Raw genomic sequence first — 21358 nt, forward strand, 5'->3', positions numbered from 1 at the left:
ACTATCATTAACCCACTGCCAAACTTGAATTGCTGGATTGTGTTGCAGGCTGCATAACATTCACCATGGCATCGCTAGACTCTTTCATGTCTGTCACATGTGCTCAGTGTGAGCATGCTCTCATCTGTGAAGAGAACGGGGTGCCAATGACAGAGCTACCAACTGTGGTATTCTCTGCCAAATGCCAATCAAGCTGCATGATGATGGGCTGTGAGAACAGGGCCCACTAGAGGACATTGGGCCCTCATTTCACCCTCCTCCTTGCACAAAGGAACAGAAACCAGTTCTGCTGTTGGGTTGATGCCTTTCCACAGCTCCATCCAGCTCTCCTCATGTAACGGCTCACCTCCGGGTATCTTCTCCATGCCCTTGAGACTGTGCTGGGAGACAAAGCAAATCTTCTTCCAACACCATGTATGGATGTCCCATCCTGGAGAAGCTGGACTATATGTTCAGCCTGAATTGGCTGCAGTTATTGCCTTATGCTAGCAGTAGTGGCAAGGACTCCAGCAAAATGTAAAACTAGAGAAGAGTCAGTCAAGAAGGATAAGGAAAGAGCAATTGTCTGTTGCCACCACCTGTAAAACCATTCAGTTTTTGCAGATTGTCTTGCTGCTGCCTCTCCAGCCAATCTGTTGTCACTTTCATTTGCACCACATCAGGTCAAGTTTATTTACAATCACTTATACTTTCTAACTGGACAGATTGATATCCCTGAAGCTTAACTGAGTTGGTGTTAGACAGTGATGATTAAGTGTTCCTTTAATTTTTTTGAGCAGTATAGTTGAAATAATACACTCTTTAACACTAGAATCCCTGAAGACTGTGAAAAAAGTTGTAATGCTGGGCTGCCTTAAATTCCCAGGGACCTCTTTATCAGTGTCTTTGTTTTGCAAATGTGTTAATCAGCACAAGCATCAATCAGCCTGCTACCCCCATCCCCCACCAGCTCAGCTGAAGTTAGTCACAAAGTTCTCCTAGCTCACGTCTGTTTATCTGGGTGTGAGGTGCCTTGAATTGTATAGAGTAAATAATATATCTTTATTTGGAATACACACATTTCATGTGTGTTCCGTGGCTACAGCGATCTGGGTAAATGTAGGATGACAGGAAATGCAAGGCAAGAAATGCTGAACACATAACTAAAACAGAAACGTTTTTCATGTTCTACTAATTTTCTTCTTCTTCCTCTTTTGGCTGCTCCCGTTAGGGGTTGCCACAGCACATCATCCAAAATTGTTGTCCGCATATTGATTTGGCAAAATTTTACACCGGATGCCCTTCCTGACGTATAATTGACAAAATGCTAATGTGAAGTGTATAATGTGTGAAGACTGAAGGCCAAATATCAAATAAACAATTTCAAAAAAGGTATAACAAAATAAGTGCACTTTTATTCAAGAATATAACCAAAGAAAAAGAAATTATTCAATTTTCATGTTGCTGTCAATGAGTAAAAACCAGTACTCAAATATCAATTGAAAGAAAGTTGACTGTCTGCTTGGCTAGTGTAGAGGTAAGAGCTGCTGCCTTGTAAGCAAAAGGTTGCAGTTTCGAGCCTGGGCTCTCCACATTTTGAGTAGTGAGCTGCTATTATTATTATTAGTCAAAAAGTCCCGCCACATCCTTCTCTTCTGGTTTTATGGGTATATTGCCTACAATTAGAACCTGCAAATCCCACGAACACCTCCACATCCATGCAAACCTGTTTAAAGATACAGACCCATATATACAAACCAGGTATCTGAGCTACCAGTGTTGCTATTAATATTTAACAATCACAATAAAGGACATAATACACAAAATGAAACCCCCCTATGTGGCAATGCTGCATACTGTATTAGCCAACCTGGCTCACCCTTTGGTCCAAAGTAGGTCTTGATGTTGGCCACAAGGACAAAATTAGTTTTATCTCCTGTATCAGTATGTAAGTGAATACAGTAGTTCATGGGGCCTAATTGATTAATGATTTTAGCCGGTCTAAACTATTTTGGCGTAAGCTTAGCAGAAAATTGTGAGGTGGCTCTAGAGAGAGTATAAGTGCACAGCCAGAACCAGTCTCCATCAGTGTATTTCACAGATTGATGTCTCATAGTATACACCTTGGCCTGCATGCCTTGACATCCTCTCCTGATCAGCATTTCAAGACGGTTTAGGGTGTTATATTGACCAGAGTCAAGATGTGGTGGAGATATAGAAATGATTCTTTCAAGGGGACATAGAAAAATCTCAGAAGTCTCACCTGTCACGTCATGCTTCACATTGTTCAGAGTAAGGCGGAGCTCTGGGAGCCACTGATGCCATTTCTGATGGTGGTCCCCGATGAAGGATGCCAGCATGGTCTTAAGGGTCTGGTTAATCTGCTCAGTCAGGTTTGTTTGGGAGTGATATGCTATAGTCTTCTTATACTACACTCCCCATTTCTTGAAAAAGTCTTCCATAACTGTGCTGATAAACTGTGGGCCCTAATTTGAGACCATACTCTGTGGCACCCCCAGTATGTGAAGATCTCATCTTTTAGAATGGAGCAAAGCTAGTCTGTTTTGGCATTTGGTAAGGCAAATAGTACCACCCATTTGGTGAAATAATCCATGACCATCATTAGATAGGTCTTCTTGTTCTTGCTCTGAGGCAGTGGTCCCATGTGATCATTCCTAAAACCTCGCCCGGCATTGTTACTGATGTGGATTGCAAAAGTCCTGCAGGCAAATCGGGTGGGTTTTTATACTGTTGAAACACCAGGCATTTTCTTACATGACTCCACTCGTTTTGACGAAATGTTGGCCACCACGTTGTCTCTAAGATCTTCAGGAGAGAGTGTTCTTCCATGGTCTCCACCAAAAGGGTTGTTATGGTAATATTTCAGGAAGTCCAGAGTCAATGCCTTGGGGGCAAGAAGTTGGTATTGAGTGCGGAACATGATGGTATTAAAACTCCTGAAAGTTATTGTGCTCCCTCTTCTCATCAGGAACTCTCCCCACGTCATGACACATAGAACTGAATGACTAAGCCCAGGCTATGTTTGCAGGTCAAGAGGTAAGCCAGGCTACTGACTCAACACAGCAGTTATAGACAATATTTGACTAAATTCTGTAACCGGGAGAGCACATCCAGAACCACATTACCACAACCCTTCCGATAAAACACCTTAAAATGAAATTGTTGGAGTTGAAGAGCCCACCTGGTTAGCTGAGAGGACGTCTTCGGGCAATTAAAAGCCCAGGTCAGCACACTTCAAACACAACACCTTCCAGGTAATAGTGCCATTTCTCCAATGCCCACTCGACACTCAGGCTTTTTTTTTCTGTTATTTAATAGTTGTATCCTAAGAAGGAAAGATGAGTCTGTGTGAAGTGACACTTTATGTTCAGTGTAACTCAAGTTTGTATGAAACTTTTGAAAGATGGTGTTGAGATCCTGAAGGTGACAATGGATGGTCAAGGCAAAGACAATAATGTCATCTATATAAACAAAGAAGAACTTCCCAATCAACCTTTTCAGCACTTGCTCCATTAGCCATTAAAATGTTGCTCCAGCGTTTTTTATTCAAAAGGCATGACATAGAAATGGAACAAGCCCTCGGGAGTGATGACTGCTGTCTTTGCCATACTGTCCTCTCTGATGAACACCTGCCAATATCCAGATTGCAAATCAATGAACTGAAAACAAAAGGGATTCCAGGGTTTCATGAAGCAGAGGCATAGGGTAAGCATCGTGGTAGATTTTGACATTAATACCTCTATAGTCCACGCAAAACCACTAAGTACTATCAGATTTTGTGGATAACACCACCAGCAATGCCCAGGCTGAGGAAGAGGGCTCCAGGACACCATCTGCCAGCATCTTCTTAACCTAGTCCACAATTAGGCACTTCTTGTAAGGAGAGACTCAATAGTCTCTGTGATGAACAGGAACCTCGTTGATGGTGTGGATATTATGATGCACCACATTCATACAACCAAGTATGTCTGTCCAGACCATAGGCCACCTCCTCAATAAAAGGCTGGACTTTGGCAGGCTCCAAACAAATGTTGGACTCAACAGGGCTGATATTCTCCATTTCGTTAGCATAATAAAAAGATGATGCTGGCAAACTCAGATTTTCTCTGTCCCTCTCCTCAAACATATACACCCCACCCCCAGCAAAATGTACTCCTTCTGTCTAGGATTAATAACCATTCTTGCGACTAAGATGGAATCTAGTCCCACAAGCAGTGGCATGATCAGGTGTGCATCCTCCAGGACATATACATTTACCCTCCATGACACTGAGTGCAGATTAAACCGAAGTGAGTCCCTGCCCACATCACCGTACGCTCTCTCATAAGCCAATAAGAACTTTACTGTCGGACACTCCTGCAGTAGCTTGGTGGGATGTTTAATTTGATCCCACAAACTATGTCTTATCAAGGTAAAGGTGCTGCCAGCATCCACAACAGCATCCCCAATAATACCCCTAACACTCATTGGGACAACCAATAACAGGAGATCTGTTCAACGGTGGTGAGCACTATAATGAATATGTTGTCCTTGAATGTAGGACCAGCTGCTGCCTTGCTCCCAGGGTCTTTATTTTGACCCTGGAGGTTCCTCATTGAGGCCCGTTCTTTTTCTATCAAAGACCCTATCCTCACAATGCCATCCACAGAGCTCACCATGCCACGCCGCAAGCCAGAGAGCCTTGCATGCAATACTTCTTACTATCTCTACTTCAGTCATATTAGTATTCCACTTTAAGCAGAGCGCATAGTACTCGTGAACAAAGTCATAAATCGGCTTCATCTGACCCAGTCTGCTGGCCATCAACTGTTCTTCCATTTCTGTTTTTATAATATGCTGGCTGTTAAGTCTCCAAAACATTAGTGTGAAATGAAGCCCAGTCCTGAATGTTCTTTTCTGCCTGCCACCAGTTGCATGCTGGACTCTTCAGAGTGGCATTCAGATGTTCCACCAGCTCCACCAGACTCAAAAGGTTTGATACCATAAAAGCGCCCCCTTGGTCATTTAAGTTAATTATATCGGCAGCAGCACAGGCAGATTTCATTGTTGGGAATTTCAAATATACTGCAGCTGCAGAAGAAGCTAAGTAAACAGAACGATCCCAAGCACACCCACAGATGAGAAGCGCTAGGATGGCCGCCTGAATGCATGCAGGTAGTGATTCACAGTAGAATGCAGCTCCGTACCCCACTGCTGATCCTGATACTGCAAACACTCCACAATATTACGGTCCATCATGGCGATCTGCAAATCTACATATTCTGTAATCTGCCCTATAGACACATCGACATTCCCATGGAGTGCTTCCTTGTACACAACTGTGCTTTCAGTTATCGCCAAGCATTTAGGTCAGTCCACAGAGGGGGCACACAGAAATCATTTTTCAAAGGTCTCTTTGGGGTGGATATGTAAAGCGATTCGACCAGGCTTGACATTTCCTTCACCTCTTGATGTGCTCCGACTGTCACATGCCGATCATCCACACTGCTGCCACTCCCATGTAAAGCATTCAGACTGCAGGCCCCTGTGGAAGACCTCTCGGTCAACATTCTAATAAATGGGAGATCTGTTTGAAATGGAAATAAAGGTAAGAGGTATAAATATAGTGCCTTCAAGTCCCTGTTCAGGTGCCAAAATCTGAAGTGTATCTTGACTACTGCATTCATGTTTATGTTCACCTCAAACTTCAAAATCTAACTTGAGTATCTCATTTCAGTCAACACTAAAACAAATCACAATAAGAATCTGAAAATACCATTACAAAGGTAAGAACTAAATATGTACAAATCAGCAGCTATATTAACGATGTAATTGAAAACAGTAACATAGATCTGCATGTAGCAAATCCCGACTTCTGGGAGGGTGCTGAGCTTGCCAACAGACTTGCATAGCGATGAAGCCACTACATTTTTAAAATGAAGGATGGATGGCATCAGGCTAACACCTTCGCCTTACAGTATTTTCCACCCCAACACCTGAATATTAACAATATGGATCTGAAAAATGTCCAGACCGATTAAATATATTAAGCAACAACCATTTGTATTAACTATTTACTGTATTAACTTTTTTCAAACACAGCAAGGAAAGATATTCACAAAAATACAAACGAATTCACCAAAAAAAGTGCCAATGACCAAACGATATTTATAGTCATGGGAAAGTCTTTACGTTAAGTGATGAGTGTGGATCCTGAAGTGCAAATAACTAATAACAGTAAGAAATATGTCATGGAATAATCCCCTTTAGCAAACTGATTCCCGGAAAAATGGAAAATGAACACATTCCCACCACTGGAGTCTAGAAGGTGAATGATCTTTAGAGGCGTACCTCTTCACAAAGAGCAACTGTAGACAAGATTGGGGGAAAAAGTACACACCACTGTCTCTGTAAATGATGGCCGTGCAAAATACTCCTCCTCCACGAACGTCCAGTTCATAAAGGGCTTTTAGGTGCTGCCAGTGATGAAGTTAGCTCCAGTTTTATCTGTGCAGCGCCTAGAACTACAAATTACAAATCACACAAGCCCTGCACATCTGTGCAAATCTGTTTAAAGACACAGACCCCTTATTTACAAACCATGTATCTGAGCTACCAGTGTTGTTAATAACATTTGACAATCACCAAAGGAACACTATATACAAAAATGAAAACCCTGTATTTGGCAATGCTACATGTATTAAGGATTAATAAAAAAAAAAATATTCACCTGATCTCAAAATCTACTTTTTCATTAATTCTCTTTTCGTGATGCTCCAAGCAACCCAACCAAATACACTGTCATAGAATTGCTATTCTGATGGCAAAGGAAGTGCAAGAATGACAATCCTATAGATTTCATTTTATAAAGACTACTTTTTGAATAAATATCCAAAGCTTTTAAATCATTTGCATCAACGGGCACATTAATAAAAAAAATTCTGATTTGCTAAAATATGTGTACATTTAGTTATAATTAAAAATTCAAAAAGTAACTGTAAGGGAAGGAAAGTAAAAATGAACTGAAAAATTATCTTGCAGGCTTTGAATGCAAGACAGATCATAGGTTTGAACCAACTTATGTGAAAGAAGAAACAAAGATGAAAACCAGGTCAATGCAGAAAATCAGGTGGAAGAAGGAAGATTGTGTTCTGTGATCTGTAAAAAACTGCCTTGAAATCATACATTGTTTTATCAGGGAAGTGTAATGAATATGATCACAATGTGATTCACAAGCACAGTCTTATCATTTCATGCATCTAAAAACACTTGTGCTTGTACTTGTACTGTTTTGCACCTTTAGTGTCTTGCTCTTTGTTAACACTAAGATCATATGCAATCAAAATTTAAAATACATTTATCTGACCCAGACACAGTCAGCTTATTGACTGTTTAAAAGGTCTTTGACTTAATGGGAAATGTACCTTGAAAAGACTTCACATGAAATGTGGTGCACTAGAAAAAGATACTGTAATGTGAAGCCAAAGGGCTGACTAAAATTTAGGTTTTGGTGTTAGTGAATTAAAGATGATGACCAACAGCAAAAACAATGATCCGTTATTTTATGTAACACACACTTATTTAACATAAAGCTTCTAAAATACAATGTACAAATAGAAAATGGAAAAGAAATTTAAAATGGCTATTTGTATATATTGATTTAGTTACCTGTCGTGAGAAAAGGATGCGACTTTTTGGCTAAAACAAAGAAGTCCCTTTTCCATTCTGAAATAGTGAAGTTTGTCCCGCGGTTGTAGATGATTGCAGACTTGTAAATAAACACAATGTTTCTCATACTCCACAACATGAAGGAAATACAATGGTTTTAGATCAGGGCTATCCATCTACTTTTCTACCTAACAAATGTACAAAGGTATTAACAGAACAATAATAGAATGCATGCTCTGCTTAGTGGTGAACAGATTGCATCTTACTGATTTGGGTTACCCACACAAAGTGAATACTTCTGTGCCATTATAATTCTGCACATCACCAATCACATCGGTATAAAACTAATTGAGGGAATCCCTTCACCCTTCAGTCTAAATGTGCTTTAGGACAAAAATAAGAAACACACTGTAGTCAGATAAAGACTGTCAATAGTATGGGGTGTGGATCACCAGAACATATTTTCTTTCTTTCTTTCTTTCTTTCTTTCTTTCTTTCTTTCTTTCTTTCTTTCTTTCTTTCTTTCTTTCTTTCTTTCTTTCTTTCTTTCTTTCTTTCTTTCTTTCTTTCTTTCTTTCTTTCGTTCTTTACCCACTTATTTTAGATCCTCTGGCTACAATAACTAGTTCATGTTGTGGCTCACCAGGCTGGCACCGCCAGCTGAACCCGACACAGACACGTGTGAGACACAAGTTCAATGCTCTTGATTTTATTTTATTTTTCCCTTGTGGGAAACGCCTTCCTCATTCCCCACAAGTATGACACAGTCCAAGCACAAGCACAGTACAATACCACAAGTCTCTTTCTTCACTCTTTCCTTCTCCTTCTTCACTCATTGGGTCAAGCTTCATCGCTCCTCCTCCCGACTCTGGCTCCCCGAGTAGTGGCTGCTGGCTCCTTTTATAGCACACCCGGAAGTGCTCCAGGTGCTTGATTACGCGTTTCCTGGCAGCACTTCCGGGTGTGGCGGAAGAACTGCCCAAAAGGGCTCAGCAGCTCCTGCTGCAGCACCCCCTGGTGGTGCCTGCGGATCCCAAATGGGCTGCACCACACTCCAACTCCCATGAGGCCCACAGGAGTCCGAGGCACCACTGCAACCCAGGGGGTTTGCCATCTACCGTCTCAGGGGAGGTAACACTCTGGCCACGCTTGCTCCTCCGGGCCTCCCAGTGTGGAGGCATCCCAGCCGGGCGCTACAATGTCAAATGGATCACCATGTCCAAGTTTCCCCCCACATTATCAGTATTTGCTGATTAGGGTAAGGTGACAAGTGATTCGCAATTAGCCTGGTGTGATTCTAGGAGTGTGAGTGGGGCCTGACATCTTCTTGACTCTGAATTGGATTAGACAGGTTTGAGAATACTATGTTATGTTACTTAAAAATCTTCAGACTCATCCCACCTAACTCTGAACTTCTGCACAACAGATTGCAAATCTAGTCTAATTACTCTACGTAAGACTGTGAGATAAACAGTAGCAGTAATACACACTTCTTGCTCAATTAACAAATGCTCATTTCCATTTTGGTAGCCAATCCCTTCAATTCATTGGAAATATTCCTATCTGTAAAGCAGATTTGGTCTCAACAATCAAATGAAGCATTAGGACTGCATTTTAAATCTCACTCAAGTGCATTTAATATACTGTATGATGCCTATAAACTGTATCTTGTATTCTTGATTTTGTGGCAACCTTATTTTGTGAATATCTAGGCCCATACACTAACTTCAATTATGCCTGGAACAGTGGTTAGTGCATCTGCATCACAGCTCCAGGGAGCAGAATTTAATTATCACGTCACCTACTGTCTGTGTGGGGTTTGCATGTTAATGCCATGGGTTTTATTTGGAAAATTACTTTTCTCTCACAATCCACTACTCTATACAGGTCCTGTATGACTAAGTGTACGCACATTGTGTGTATGCTCTGTTATGAGCTGCTATGAAAAAAATATACAGTGATCCCCCACCTATTGTGCAAGTTACGTTCCAGACCCATCAGCGATAGGTGAAAATCCACGATATAGAAAGGCCATACTGTATAAATAAACATTTTCTTTTATAGTTTAAGCCTTAAAATACCCCTCCCACATGCTTTAAACACATGTAAACTTATTAAAACACACTTTGTAAACACATATAATATGTGGATGTCAACCTAAGGATATGAGTAACATCTCTCTGTTATAAAAAAAAAATCTTGGCAGGGAGACGAGGCATGATCTTCTCGGAAGACAATCTGACGTCCCGCGAGAGACATTTTAACGTCACACAAGACAAGGCAGTGAGACAGAAGGACAGCTGCTGTACAAGCTTTTAAATGATCGACGTGCAGAGCGACAAGCAGAACACGCATCTTAGCAGAAGCAGCACAATGCCAGTAGCTGATCCGTCCGCTTCTCCTTAGCATGCGTTCAGCTCCCCCCTTCACAACATGAGCGAAGAAATCGAGACCAGATCATCTCAGATAGACACTTTGACGACACGTGAAACTAGACATTACAGCCTTAGGAAGTAAAACCTGTGAGACGGTGACTTTTGCACATCATGCCCTACTTACAAACAATTTAAAACAAGTTCACGGACATCTAACCTAGCAGTTGTTGAAATGCTTTTGGCAGACACACTTCAGGTGCTCCCAGCTCTTAAAACAACAACAAGCAGAACATACAGCTCACTAGCAGATGATCCAAACGCATCTCCTTAGCATGTGTTCAGCCCTCACCCATCCCCCCTTCAGAACGCTAGTGGCAGAGACGTAAAGTGGCAAAAGGACAGCTGCTGTACAGGCTTTTAAGTGATTGACACAAAGCGCAACAAGCACAACACACAGCTGGCCAGCAGCAGCAGCAAGACACCAGCTGAACCGATCGCATCTCTTTAGTGTGCATTCAGACTCCCCCTCCACAACGTGAGCAGCATTAGAAATCCACGAAAAAGAGATTTAACCAGGCCTGGGGCAGGAAATGAAGGACAAATACTGTTTTTACAAAAGTTTTAAAGTAAAAATGAAAATAATGCATATGTAACAATTCCCATGAAAATAACAATCTCTTTAAATTTTATATCCGGTAAACCAAACCCGAGGTTGGGCGAGCAAAGCGAGCAGGGGGCGGAGCCTCCTAGTAATAATAATAATAAATCTGCGATGTAGCGGGGGCGCGATAGCTGAACCGCGATATAGCGGGGGATCACTGTAAAAGTTTGTATCTGATTGACTGGGTGGCACAGTGGTTAACACTGCTGCAGCACCAGATTCCTTGAATTGGATTGTGCTGGTGTGACAATGGGTGAACATTAGAACATTACAAAAATCTAGGCGAGAACAGGCCATCCAGCCTGACAAAACTTGCCAGTCCTATCTACGTAATTCTTCTAAAAAACATCAAGTCTAGTTTTGAAAGGATTGGCGACGGTGACATAGGCCAAAAGAAGGTGATTGTCTGTGCTTGCTGGGGGACTTCTCCTCATGCTGCAAAGTCCAGAGTAGGCCAGCCAAAAAGGAGTCAGATTTTTAAAGGGGCAACGAGGCTCACTGAATAAAAAGACAGTTTCCTGCCTGAATTTTAACCTCATTTTAATGGATTTATTTATTTGCATTTTAACCTCCACTTGCACTTTGTTTTTATGGATTATTTATTTATTATAAAAGTAGTACTGCACTTTTTGAATACTGTTTGGTTTTGATTTATTTTAATAAAAGCCCTCTTGCACTTTTCACCATCCCCTTCCTTGTTGTGTTTGTCCTCATCTGCACAGTTCATCCCAGTCATGACTATCGACAGCACAAGAGACTCTCAAAATGGAAGCATGGAGCCGACCCATACCGTCACACTCCCATTGTGTATTCAAACCTAACATTTTTACTTCCTATATAAAAAACTATACATTTACTGCCATTACACTTCATCTGCCACAAATCTGCCCAAGCTTGTATGCTGTCCAAATCCCTCTGTAATTATTTAACGGATTCCAGATTATCTGACAATCTTTGTATCATCTGCAGACTTAACCAGCTTGTTACTTATATTCCTGTGGAAATCATGTAAATATAATAAAAATAGCAGCGACTCTAGCACTGACCCCTGTAGAACAATACTCTTAACAGCAGCTAGTTCTGATAAGGTTTATCACAACATCACCTTCTGCTTCCGGTGTCTGAGCCAATTCTGCACCCATGTAAAATCTTCACCCTGAACTCCAACTTCTTTTAGTTTGATACCCGAACTTTCATGTGGATGGATTACAGATTGACTGATGATAGGGGTATACTACAACACAATGACTCCTTGAATTGGATTGTACTAGTATATTATTTCTTTCAGATGATAATGAGTACACCACAACAGAGGAGATAGAAAGACTGTTGGTTCACTGTTGGTTCAAAAGTTAGATGGTGGTGTTTGGACAGACTGACGTTTGTCACAATGTGATGGCTTGTGCAGTACTGCACAACACAGTGCAGAAACATGGACTGTGTCTGCCACCTGATTTAGACCAAGATGAGCACATGGATGACCCAGACCTTGTCATTTAGCACATCAACACAATTGCAATTCAAAGTTGTTTGGATGTTGTATTGACTTGTATATATTACAAAACTGACATTTACTTGGCAAAATGAGTTCATCAAGAATGTTAATATCTCACAGTTCAGTACATACGATCTTCGTCAATTCATTCTGTTTACTGCCAGTAGTTTGGGCACTTCATGATGGCACATTGCTCTCACCATTCAGCTGCATCACTCAAGATCCTGGCCTAATGGTAACTAGATCATGAATATTCAGGAAAGCAATTTTAAACCATATATGGTTCCCGGCAGGTTAAGCTGATCTGAAAATTACAAAGAAACTTGTTGCGGAATGTAGCGCTTGTATGGTTTTATAAATCTGCTTTTTGTTTTGTGCTTACCCTGTTTTTGCCTTCTGAGCATAAACAAAATTTGGTGTAATACCTAAGCAAGATTTTATAAACGAGGCCCCAAGAATGTAATTAAATATAACCAATAAAGTTATAATTGAGAAAGCAAACCAAAAACAAATTACACTAAAATAAAATTACAAGTTGAAGTAAATAATTTATAATTAAAATGACATTTTTACATATTATGTTTGTTTTGAACATCTGAGTTTCAGTCAGCATGAAACACCTTTTTTCTTGTTATTTCAGTATACTTACCAGGAGTGACAAATTTTTAACCACAAGGTGTTTTTCATTGAATATGAAAATAAAAAAATATTTCTGTGCCTTTATCAAATTTTGTTAATCTGAAAGATTGTGTAAAATAGTTATTTTTACACAACTATAACAATTCAGCAGTGAATAGTTAACATTTTTTGAAAACTGAAATAATAAAAGCTCTTGGACAATGCAATTCTGTAGGGTGTAAAAATGTAATTACATTTTTAATGGCCTATTATTTATCTTAAATATGTTAATATTTTTGGCTGGCCTAATGTACAGATATCAGATGGTATGCTTAACTATCTCCATCTGGACATTAATAAGTATTTTATGTTAGACAGTCTGGCTATATGTACAAAGTGCCAGCAATCAGAAAATGTTGGCACTTAAAATACACATGTGAACACCCCATGCAGTCCATCACACACCAATCTGGAAGAACACCTGGGTTGACAACAAACTATACACTGTGAGAAGGAGGTTGATGGGACTAAATTAGAAACATTGTGAAGCTAAATTATAGTGGCCAAGTAAAAATTATGCTGAAGGAAGGATAGGAAACAGAGTTGCACAGACATGCTTGGCTATGAACTAAAATTTCCATTTATTCAACTGTAATTTATTGATTTACAAGAGATTTATCAATAGGCATCCTAGAAGCACAAACATCGCTTAAGATGAAGAGTATCTTATGAAACTAGCTATGCCTCTTGATATCTAACCCCTCTGAATAATGAATTCTGTGCCATGAAATACAAACCATATGATTAAAATAAAGGCAGCATTTCTATCCTCTAATATAAATGTAACAATCCATTTTGACTCTTTCAATTTGGCCTCTGAAGCCAGAGTACTTAATATAAACAGAAGAGATCATCTTTGGCTGCTGGACTGTTAAATTGCGAGAAAGTAGGTTGAAGTTTGACACAAATGTGTATTTAATAAAATGTCAGTATGTTTACATCACATATGCATCTGTAAATTGTGTGCTGCACTATGCAGTGTATACCGCAGATTTAAACAGCATGTTTCTGGGTTACCTCTTCAATATGCATGTTTGCTGTAAAAATAACATATCCACCTTAATAAAAGGATAAATGTATGTGTATTTGTGTGTCCATAGGGCTACTATGTCTCCTTCAGTCCAACAGATGGCACATAACAAACATTAACACTGCTTTGGAAACTTCTGTACTAAATGGCATATAACAGAGACACGTGCATTGCATTTCTCATTCTAACAGAGGATACATCAAAAACATTTGTTATAATACATTTTATTACGACAAATGTTTGTGATGCATCATCTGTTGGAATGACAAATGCAATGCATTTTATTACTAAATTCATTGCAAAATATATTCCAATAGACAGTGCACTGCAAACGTTAATGCTGAGGTCTACATTGATAACTTAGAATTCAACCAATCTTAAATGCGTAGTACAGCTACTTTATTAGTAAATGCAAAGTGGACGAGGTGGAAGGGATACTCCATTTACACCGTAATTCCAATTCACATTAGAACAACTCAGATCATTTCTGAAAGTCATTTCTCTGCATTTAAGATGAATATAATTGCCCCAGTTCCACCAACATTCTGCCGCTGCCCATATAGTACTAATCAGGACTGAGATCAAAAGCAAACCATAGAAAAAAAATTGTACACTTGAGCAAAAATGACTTAAATTAATGTTCATGAACTAGAAATAACCATAAACTGAAATGACATAAATGTTGTAAACTATTTTTAGGATGTTATGTTTTTGCTATTTTAGAAATGATCACTGATAAAGTTTGTATTTTTAAATTTTACTCATTGACACTACTGTCATACTGGCAGGTAGATACTATAGTTTTGACAGTTATTCTTTATGAAGTATGCAAATATACTGTATAGTTATGTTAACAAGCCATTTAAAGTAGATGAAGTTCCACAAATATAGTTTTACATTTATGTAGTGTATAATAAATCTTTGCAACAAAATGTGTGTTAATCTGGATATTGTTAAATAGTGTTTAATCTTTTACATATTTTTTTGTAATTTTCTAATACCTTAATATACTGTATCTACAAACTGCTAACAAATGTTGCCTGTAAATGTTAAGCACCTATCCCAAAAGCTCTCTAGTTTCTCAGTTCTGGCCATGTTGGGAAATAATAAGTGTAGTTGTTTTCTGTTTATGTTTTAGGGCTGCAGGCTGCCAATAAAAATCCATCTGTACTATCGGTGGCTGCTACAGCATGAATTAATATTTAGCCTTAGAGCGCCTAATGGCAGCAAGAAATGCAGTAGCCAAAAGGGGGTTAAATGACCCTACCTTCTATTATTTATTGTTTATGTTTGCAGCTCAGGATAACATGTAAATAAACAGGCTTACCAAGAACTCCTGTACCATTTTGTCTTGACATTTCTTCAGAATCTCAATAAAAATAATGGTCTCACATGTGTTTGTATATGCTGGATATATATTTCCAGCAGCAGCATTAAGATCCAGGAACATGGGTCATATGGTCACAGTCTCAATGGAGGCTGAGTATTCTCTCCCTGTGTCAATTTCATCTAGTATTCTGGTTCCTTCCTGCACCCAAAAGGTGTGAACATTAGATTACCCTTCAACTCAGTATAGTTCCAGTATGGATTAGTATCTATGCTAATTCCTGTCTTGCTACTATTCCTGGAAGGAGTGGTTCAGGCTACCTTGTAAAGGTAAAAAAGGGTTCTGAAAACAGATTGATAAATATACAGTGTAACAGATAGAGGGCGCTATCGCTCCCTTGAACCCTTGTTCGAGACGCCAGACACCAGATAAAAGTCCAATATGACTTTATTTTATAATAATAATGTGCACCAAGCACTCTACACTCCACTATACTCATATAATACACAATAATACAATCAATAATTAATCCTCCACTCCCAGACGCGTTGCCACCCTTCCACCCAGCTCAGCTCAACGTCTGGAATTTCCCACAATCCTTTTATAGTCCTTGACCCGGAAGTGGTTCTGTACCTCAGTCCACGTGACTTTCTATCACTTCCAGGTCAGGTAAAAACTTCTCCTTTTCTTCAGCCCGGAAGTATATCATTTCTTCCGTTCCTGTGACTTGGAAATACTTCCGGGCTATACGGAAAGCATAAATCCCTGGGCCTCCCTGCAGCGACTCCTGGCTGCCCCCATGGTCGCTGCCCCCATGGTATCCAGCAGGGCTGTGAAGAAAAACTCCAAGGTCCATGATTCCCTGCTGGCATTCGGGGCACCTCCATGCTGCAAGGAGGGCTCCATCTGGCGGCTTGGAGGTGTTGGCTGGAATATATGGCCAGCAATCCCTCACAACAGCTAACACTAATATCACTTGAATTTTTAACTAAATCTGCATGTGCAATGTATACTCCTTCATATAAATAGAGTGTTCCTTCTAAATAAAATTAGTTATAATGAACAAACAACTTATTACTTTTTAATATATAAAGGATTTAAAACCATAGAGTCTTTGTAGTGAGTAGATTTTTCCTTTGAATGCAAAAGGTATTGCCAGTTTGTTCTTGAAACAAGTGCAATCTTATGCTGCCCTCTCTTGATACACTGTTGCACAGCAGCCCTAGAACTCCCTGAGTAAGTAAAATATACAATGTTCTGTCTTAAGACAACATAATTAAATGTAATTTCTCAAAATGACTATTTATCAATAATAATTTAAATGCAGACAGTCTGTACTATTAAAGAAACATTTTTGTTCCAGCAGAATGTTAATTTTCTTCATTCACAGCTCTACTACCACGTGAGAAACATATAACCATATGGAACTAATAATTAACTACAAATCTAAATGAATGCACTTTATCATATGACTTCTTCAGTGCTATATATGTGATTTCTAACTCACTAAATAAATGCCAGTAGTTTGGAATGAGCTGATAAACACAGACACATATTAGGACAATATGAAATTGACCAGACAGTGAGAGGAAACTGCAGTCCTAGTCTTTAATCAAATCCATGGCCAATGAACTATGAGATAAGGGAATGCCTCTAAGCTTCATCTCATGTAATACATTGGTGCAAGTATGTATTTTATTATATTTTTTTCTGGCAAAATGAAAATAAGTAATTAATTATTGTAAAAGTATAGTAAAGCTGACAAATGTACAAGTTTATAAGCAAAATTTATTGCAGCTATATGAAGCCCCAAGACATTTAGTACTGACTTCAAACAGTCACCAGTCCCACTGCACACAGGAATGCCTGATGTACAGTGGAATTAGATAATGGTTTTCTACCTTAGAACAGAAAACCCTGAAACAAAGTAACCAGTTTTATAATGAAAAGAGGGCATATAAGTGGTTCCATTAACACTAATGACATTCAACTGTTGTTTTTCTTTTATTAAAAACTATTCATGCCCTGAAAGTCCTACAGATATATAAAGTTTTTAATGTGTTATGTTTATTGTATTATTTTACCAGTTATCTTTATACCAACAGATTACAAGACATTACAACCTGCCTGAAGAAGGAGCCTGAACTGCCTTGAAAGCTTGCATATTGTAATCTGTTCAGTTAGCCAATAAAAGTTGCCATTTTGCTTGACTTCTCAAGCAAAACATAAGAAATACAATATGAGCAATTAAAAAGGACAGAGCATTGTTACATAGTATTATATTATAAAATAAAATTGTATAAGTATGGAGTGTATAGACAGCACTAAAATTATTTAAGTATGAAATTTACTTTGAAATTCAAAGTTAGAAATAACAGTTAAGATTTTTCAATTTAGATTTTTGTCTTTTATTTCACAAAAAATTACCAAAAATTTCGAAACTAATTTCATAGGTGCTGTAGAAACAAATAGACATATTACACAATGTCCACTCATCTACTGTATTACCAAACCTGCTTATTCAGCTCTGGGTCACAGGAACTTGGGACATCTCCTGCCAGCACTGGTCCATGGTAGAGCAGCCACACACAATATAACATCGCTATATAAACTAAATTTCATATTGTAACATGCAGACAGCAATTCTGGTTATGGGATTTGTACAGTGTTTCAGGGGCAGGGGTCCAGGTATCTGTCTTAGTCACAGTCTGCGAGGAGTCTGCATGTTCTACCAGTTTCTTTGCATAGAGCACAGTTGTTAATATTAGGTTCACTGTCAACTCTGAACTACCCTGACTATTAAGCGTGTGCATAAGCGTGCTCTACAAAGGGCCATTTTCCTGCCCAGGGCCTATTCATTCTATGAACCTGAGATAGACTTTGTTTCATCGTGAACCTGCAGTTGGAAAAAATGCATTCCAAAACTGGAGCTCCTGTATGGGTAGCAAAGTGACACCACAGACAGAATTAGCAACATTTTGATGGTGGACTGTAATTCAAATGGTGCTTGTTATGTTGTCACTGTTCATCTGGTGTGTTAATTTGTGTGTTCTCAATTCCTTTCAAATATGAATATTATTTCAACTCATTATATTATTCACCTAATTTGCATTCTTGTTAAGAGCCCAAAAGAAGTAAGAACTTAATGCCTGATACATAAAGCACACCTAACACCACAATGCCTTCCTCTACAGACTTTTACCCTCAGTTTTCTCTAATTAATTGCTTTTCACATAAGGCTTAGCCTTCTGTAGCCTTTTCTCACCTGCTGATCACAACTCAAATCCAACATCACAACTAATGAACGTGTTTTGATTCTTATAACCAATGTTTTTCACTCATTTGAGAACGTTTGTTAGAATATATACATAATAACGGTGGGAAAATATTGCTGTCACTATAGTGCGGTAGTCGTTAATTAATATAAAAGTAAAAGTTACACCACTGCACTGCCCAGTCTTTGAGTTTTTGAAGCGAATGATGCCGACTCAGTGCTCAACGCTAAAATGAAAGTGACGACAAGAAGTGAGGGAGGTGGGAATAAGGGTTCACTCGGGTTGTGATTGGTTCGCGGGGTTGTCTGCATGAAATGAGCATAACTAGGAAGTGGTCCAGGCAAAAGATTTTACCATGGTCTGTTAAAGTTGACTGCAGCTAGGATGTATGCAATAATGCTCTTGGTGCTCGTGTTTGCGACCTTGTCGGCGCCTCAGATTACTAATGCCGGACAAGCGACTAAAATCCAGGCCTTCGTCGTGCCTCATAGTCATATGGATGTGGGCTGGGTGTACACAGTGAAGGTGAGATGATCCCAGGCGGGCGGGGAACTGAGACAACTTCACGGCTTAAATTATCTATATGTGCATCCAAATCCTTTGCTTTCTGTGTAGTTGTTGTTGACTATAGTATTGCAAAGTTGTTTTTTTACGACAGAAGAGTGAACGTTTAAAACATCTGTGCGGGAAGACTTAACTGAGAAAAGTTTAATTAAGCGTTTTGATCGTAACTAGAAAATGCAGCCGATTAATTCTTTTTTACTTTCTCTGCCAAAGAAGCATCCGCCAATTTTCATCAGTCACCTTCACTATTTAATGGATTTTACCCTGTGGTGGCATCAAAGCTGCGTTTATGGACCGCACGTTACAGATCATATGATTATCACGCGTAATAGACTGTCAAATACCCGGAAGAAAGTCGAGTTAAACCCAAAGTTTTCTCCTGGCCGCACTAATTTTCTCAGTCTCGTTTTCTAGTAACTTACAAAATAACGTTAATTGTCATTAGCTGTCGCTACTATTGCTATTTACGGTATTTGCACCATTGATCTGGATTCAGTTTTTTCACCATCTGATTGGCTGCATTGTTTGCTACTTCTTAATGTTTGTGTGAATTTTCTTTGGGTGCTTCAATTGCCTCAATCATTCCATAGACGTGAATGTTATGTTAACTGGCAAATAAAACTAAAGGTTCTGCTCTCCCATCCTAGAATGATTCCTGCATTCAACTTATTTTACCAAGATATGCTCAGATTTCTTGGAATAGCAAAAGTTGAGCCAGAAAATGGATGAATGGATTGCTTTGGGATTAATAATCTATCTATCTATCTATCTATCTATCTATCTATCTATCTATCTATCTATCTATCTATCTATCTATCTATCTTTGGTATATGATGTTCTGCCAGGAATATGTTATGTATAACATGTTCTATTACAAACATTCACAGTGGTAAGTGCTGCAGCCTCATAGCTTTTGGAAACTTGGTCAGTGCGGAGTTTGTTCTCTTTGGGTCTTGGCTTAGGGTTTTCTGGGGGTGTATTTCTGCGTATTTCCATTCTCCTTACACAACCTACAGATATGTGTTAATCTGTGACTTTACATTGCCCAAATGTGGATGCATACAACTGCATATTTGCAGTACAATGGCATCCCATGTGTTCTTCTGGATAATATACAACTAAGTAGCTAAGTAATTGTGACAGTCAGATGACTCTTCCTTTACCTTACTGTCCACAAATGAAACATGTACTATATTAAGTAAATGTTATCCGTGCTCATGGAAGAATTCTTCCAGTTCAAAAATGGTGTGATGTGCATTTCCCCTAACATACATTACATGCACTCATCTCCTAAGAAGATGAGGTCAATGCCAAACAGTAGTTTATTTATTTTTTAGTGATTACCTTCATCTCATTTGCAGCATTTCATTCTTGCTGGAAAGGGGACCTCTGTTATAATAGTGCCCCAATATGTTTGTTGTACAGTTATCCTGTAATGGTACCTCATGTTATACAATCACATGACCTCCTCTCTTACTTGATCAAGATCCAAATGGTGCATCTATAAGAGATCCAGATTTTGTAGAAGAATGGTGCCACAAGTGTTGCACATTAATTACAGCCTTGACACATTTAGTGAAAGAGTGAATATAACATACTGAATTGACCACTGGGAAAATATGTGATTTTTTTGTTAAATTTTTAATATAACACTGTCAAATGCATTTAATCTGGTTCCCAATTTTGGGGACCACAGTCTGTCATGGCAGCATTGGTACCAAGGCAGGACACAACCATGCATGGAATAACAATCTACTATAGAGCCTAGTAGAAAAGTTCTTTCTGTGTTTAATTTTTTTGTCTTTCATTTTTCAAGAACTTCTTTCTTTGGAGAAAGAAAACACAAAGCCATGTAGAGTTCTGTGATATAATTAGTTGTATTATTAATCCTGGCCACTAGTCTTGATTTTAGTACCTGTTTCTTCAAAGGGTGTTATATTTTAATAGAAAGCAGGTTGTTTCATGGCCTTTTGGAGTTATACCCAAAATATTTTAATTTTTTTGTTTCCAATTTGCTGATTACAGGGAACATAGGTAATGGATTTATTCACTGAAAACTATCAGGAAGGGGTTTGCAGTATGACTGATGAAGTGCTATGTATTTGTTTATACATTTTAAAATTCTGCTTTTGTAGATAATACTGTAGATGTGACATGAAAAATCTTCAGTATGCTTAAAATTTCACGAATTCTGTCCATTGACTGAACCCAATAAATCCAATTTGATTTCTAATGATGTTTGAGTGTATTCTGGTTGAATACATTGAAAGAAACCAACCCTAGACTTGGTACCAGTCCATTACATT

General features: G+C 38.9%; 1 protein-coding gene across 1 annotated transcript in view; it reads left to right on the forward strand.

Annotated features, from left to right (window-relative positions):
- Positions 1-18789: 18789 nt before the first annotated feature.
- The window catches only part of man2b2 (mannosidase, alpha, class 2B, member 2), a 44172-nt gene continuing 41603 nt past the window's right edge, over positions 18790-21358 (forward strand). The window contains exon 1 of the mRNA XM_028801863.2: positions 18790-19013. Within this exon, the coding sequence (XP_028657696.2) occupies positions 18873-19013 (141 nt within the window). The 5' untranslated portion in view covers positions 18790-18872. The remainder of the gene's footprint in view (positions 19014-21358) is intronic.

The sequence above is a fragment of the Erpetoichthys calabaricus genome, chromosome 5, assembly GCF_900747795.2.
Source record: "Erpetoichthys calabaricus chromosome 5, fErpCal1.3, whole genome shotgun sequence".
In the NCBI taxonomy this organism is placed as follows: domain Eukaryota; kingdom Metazoa; phylum Chordata; class Cladistia; order Polypteriformes; family Polypteridae; genus Erpetoichthys; species Erpetoichthys calabaricus.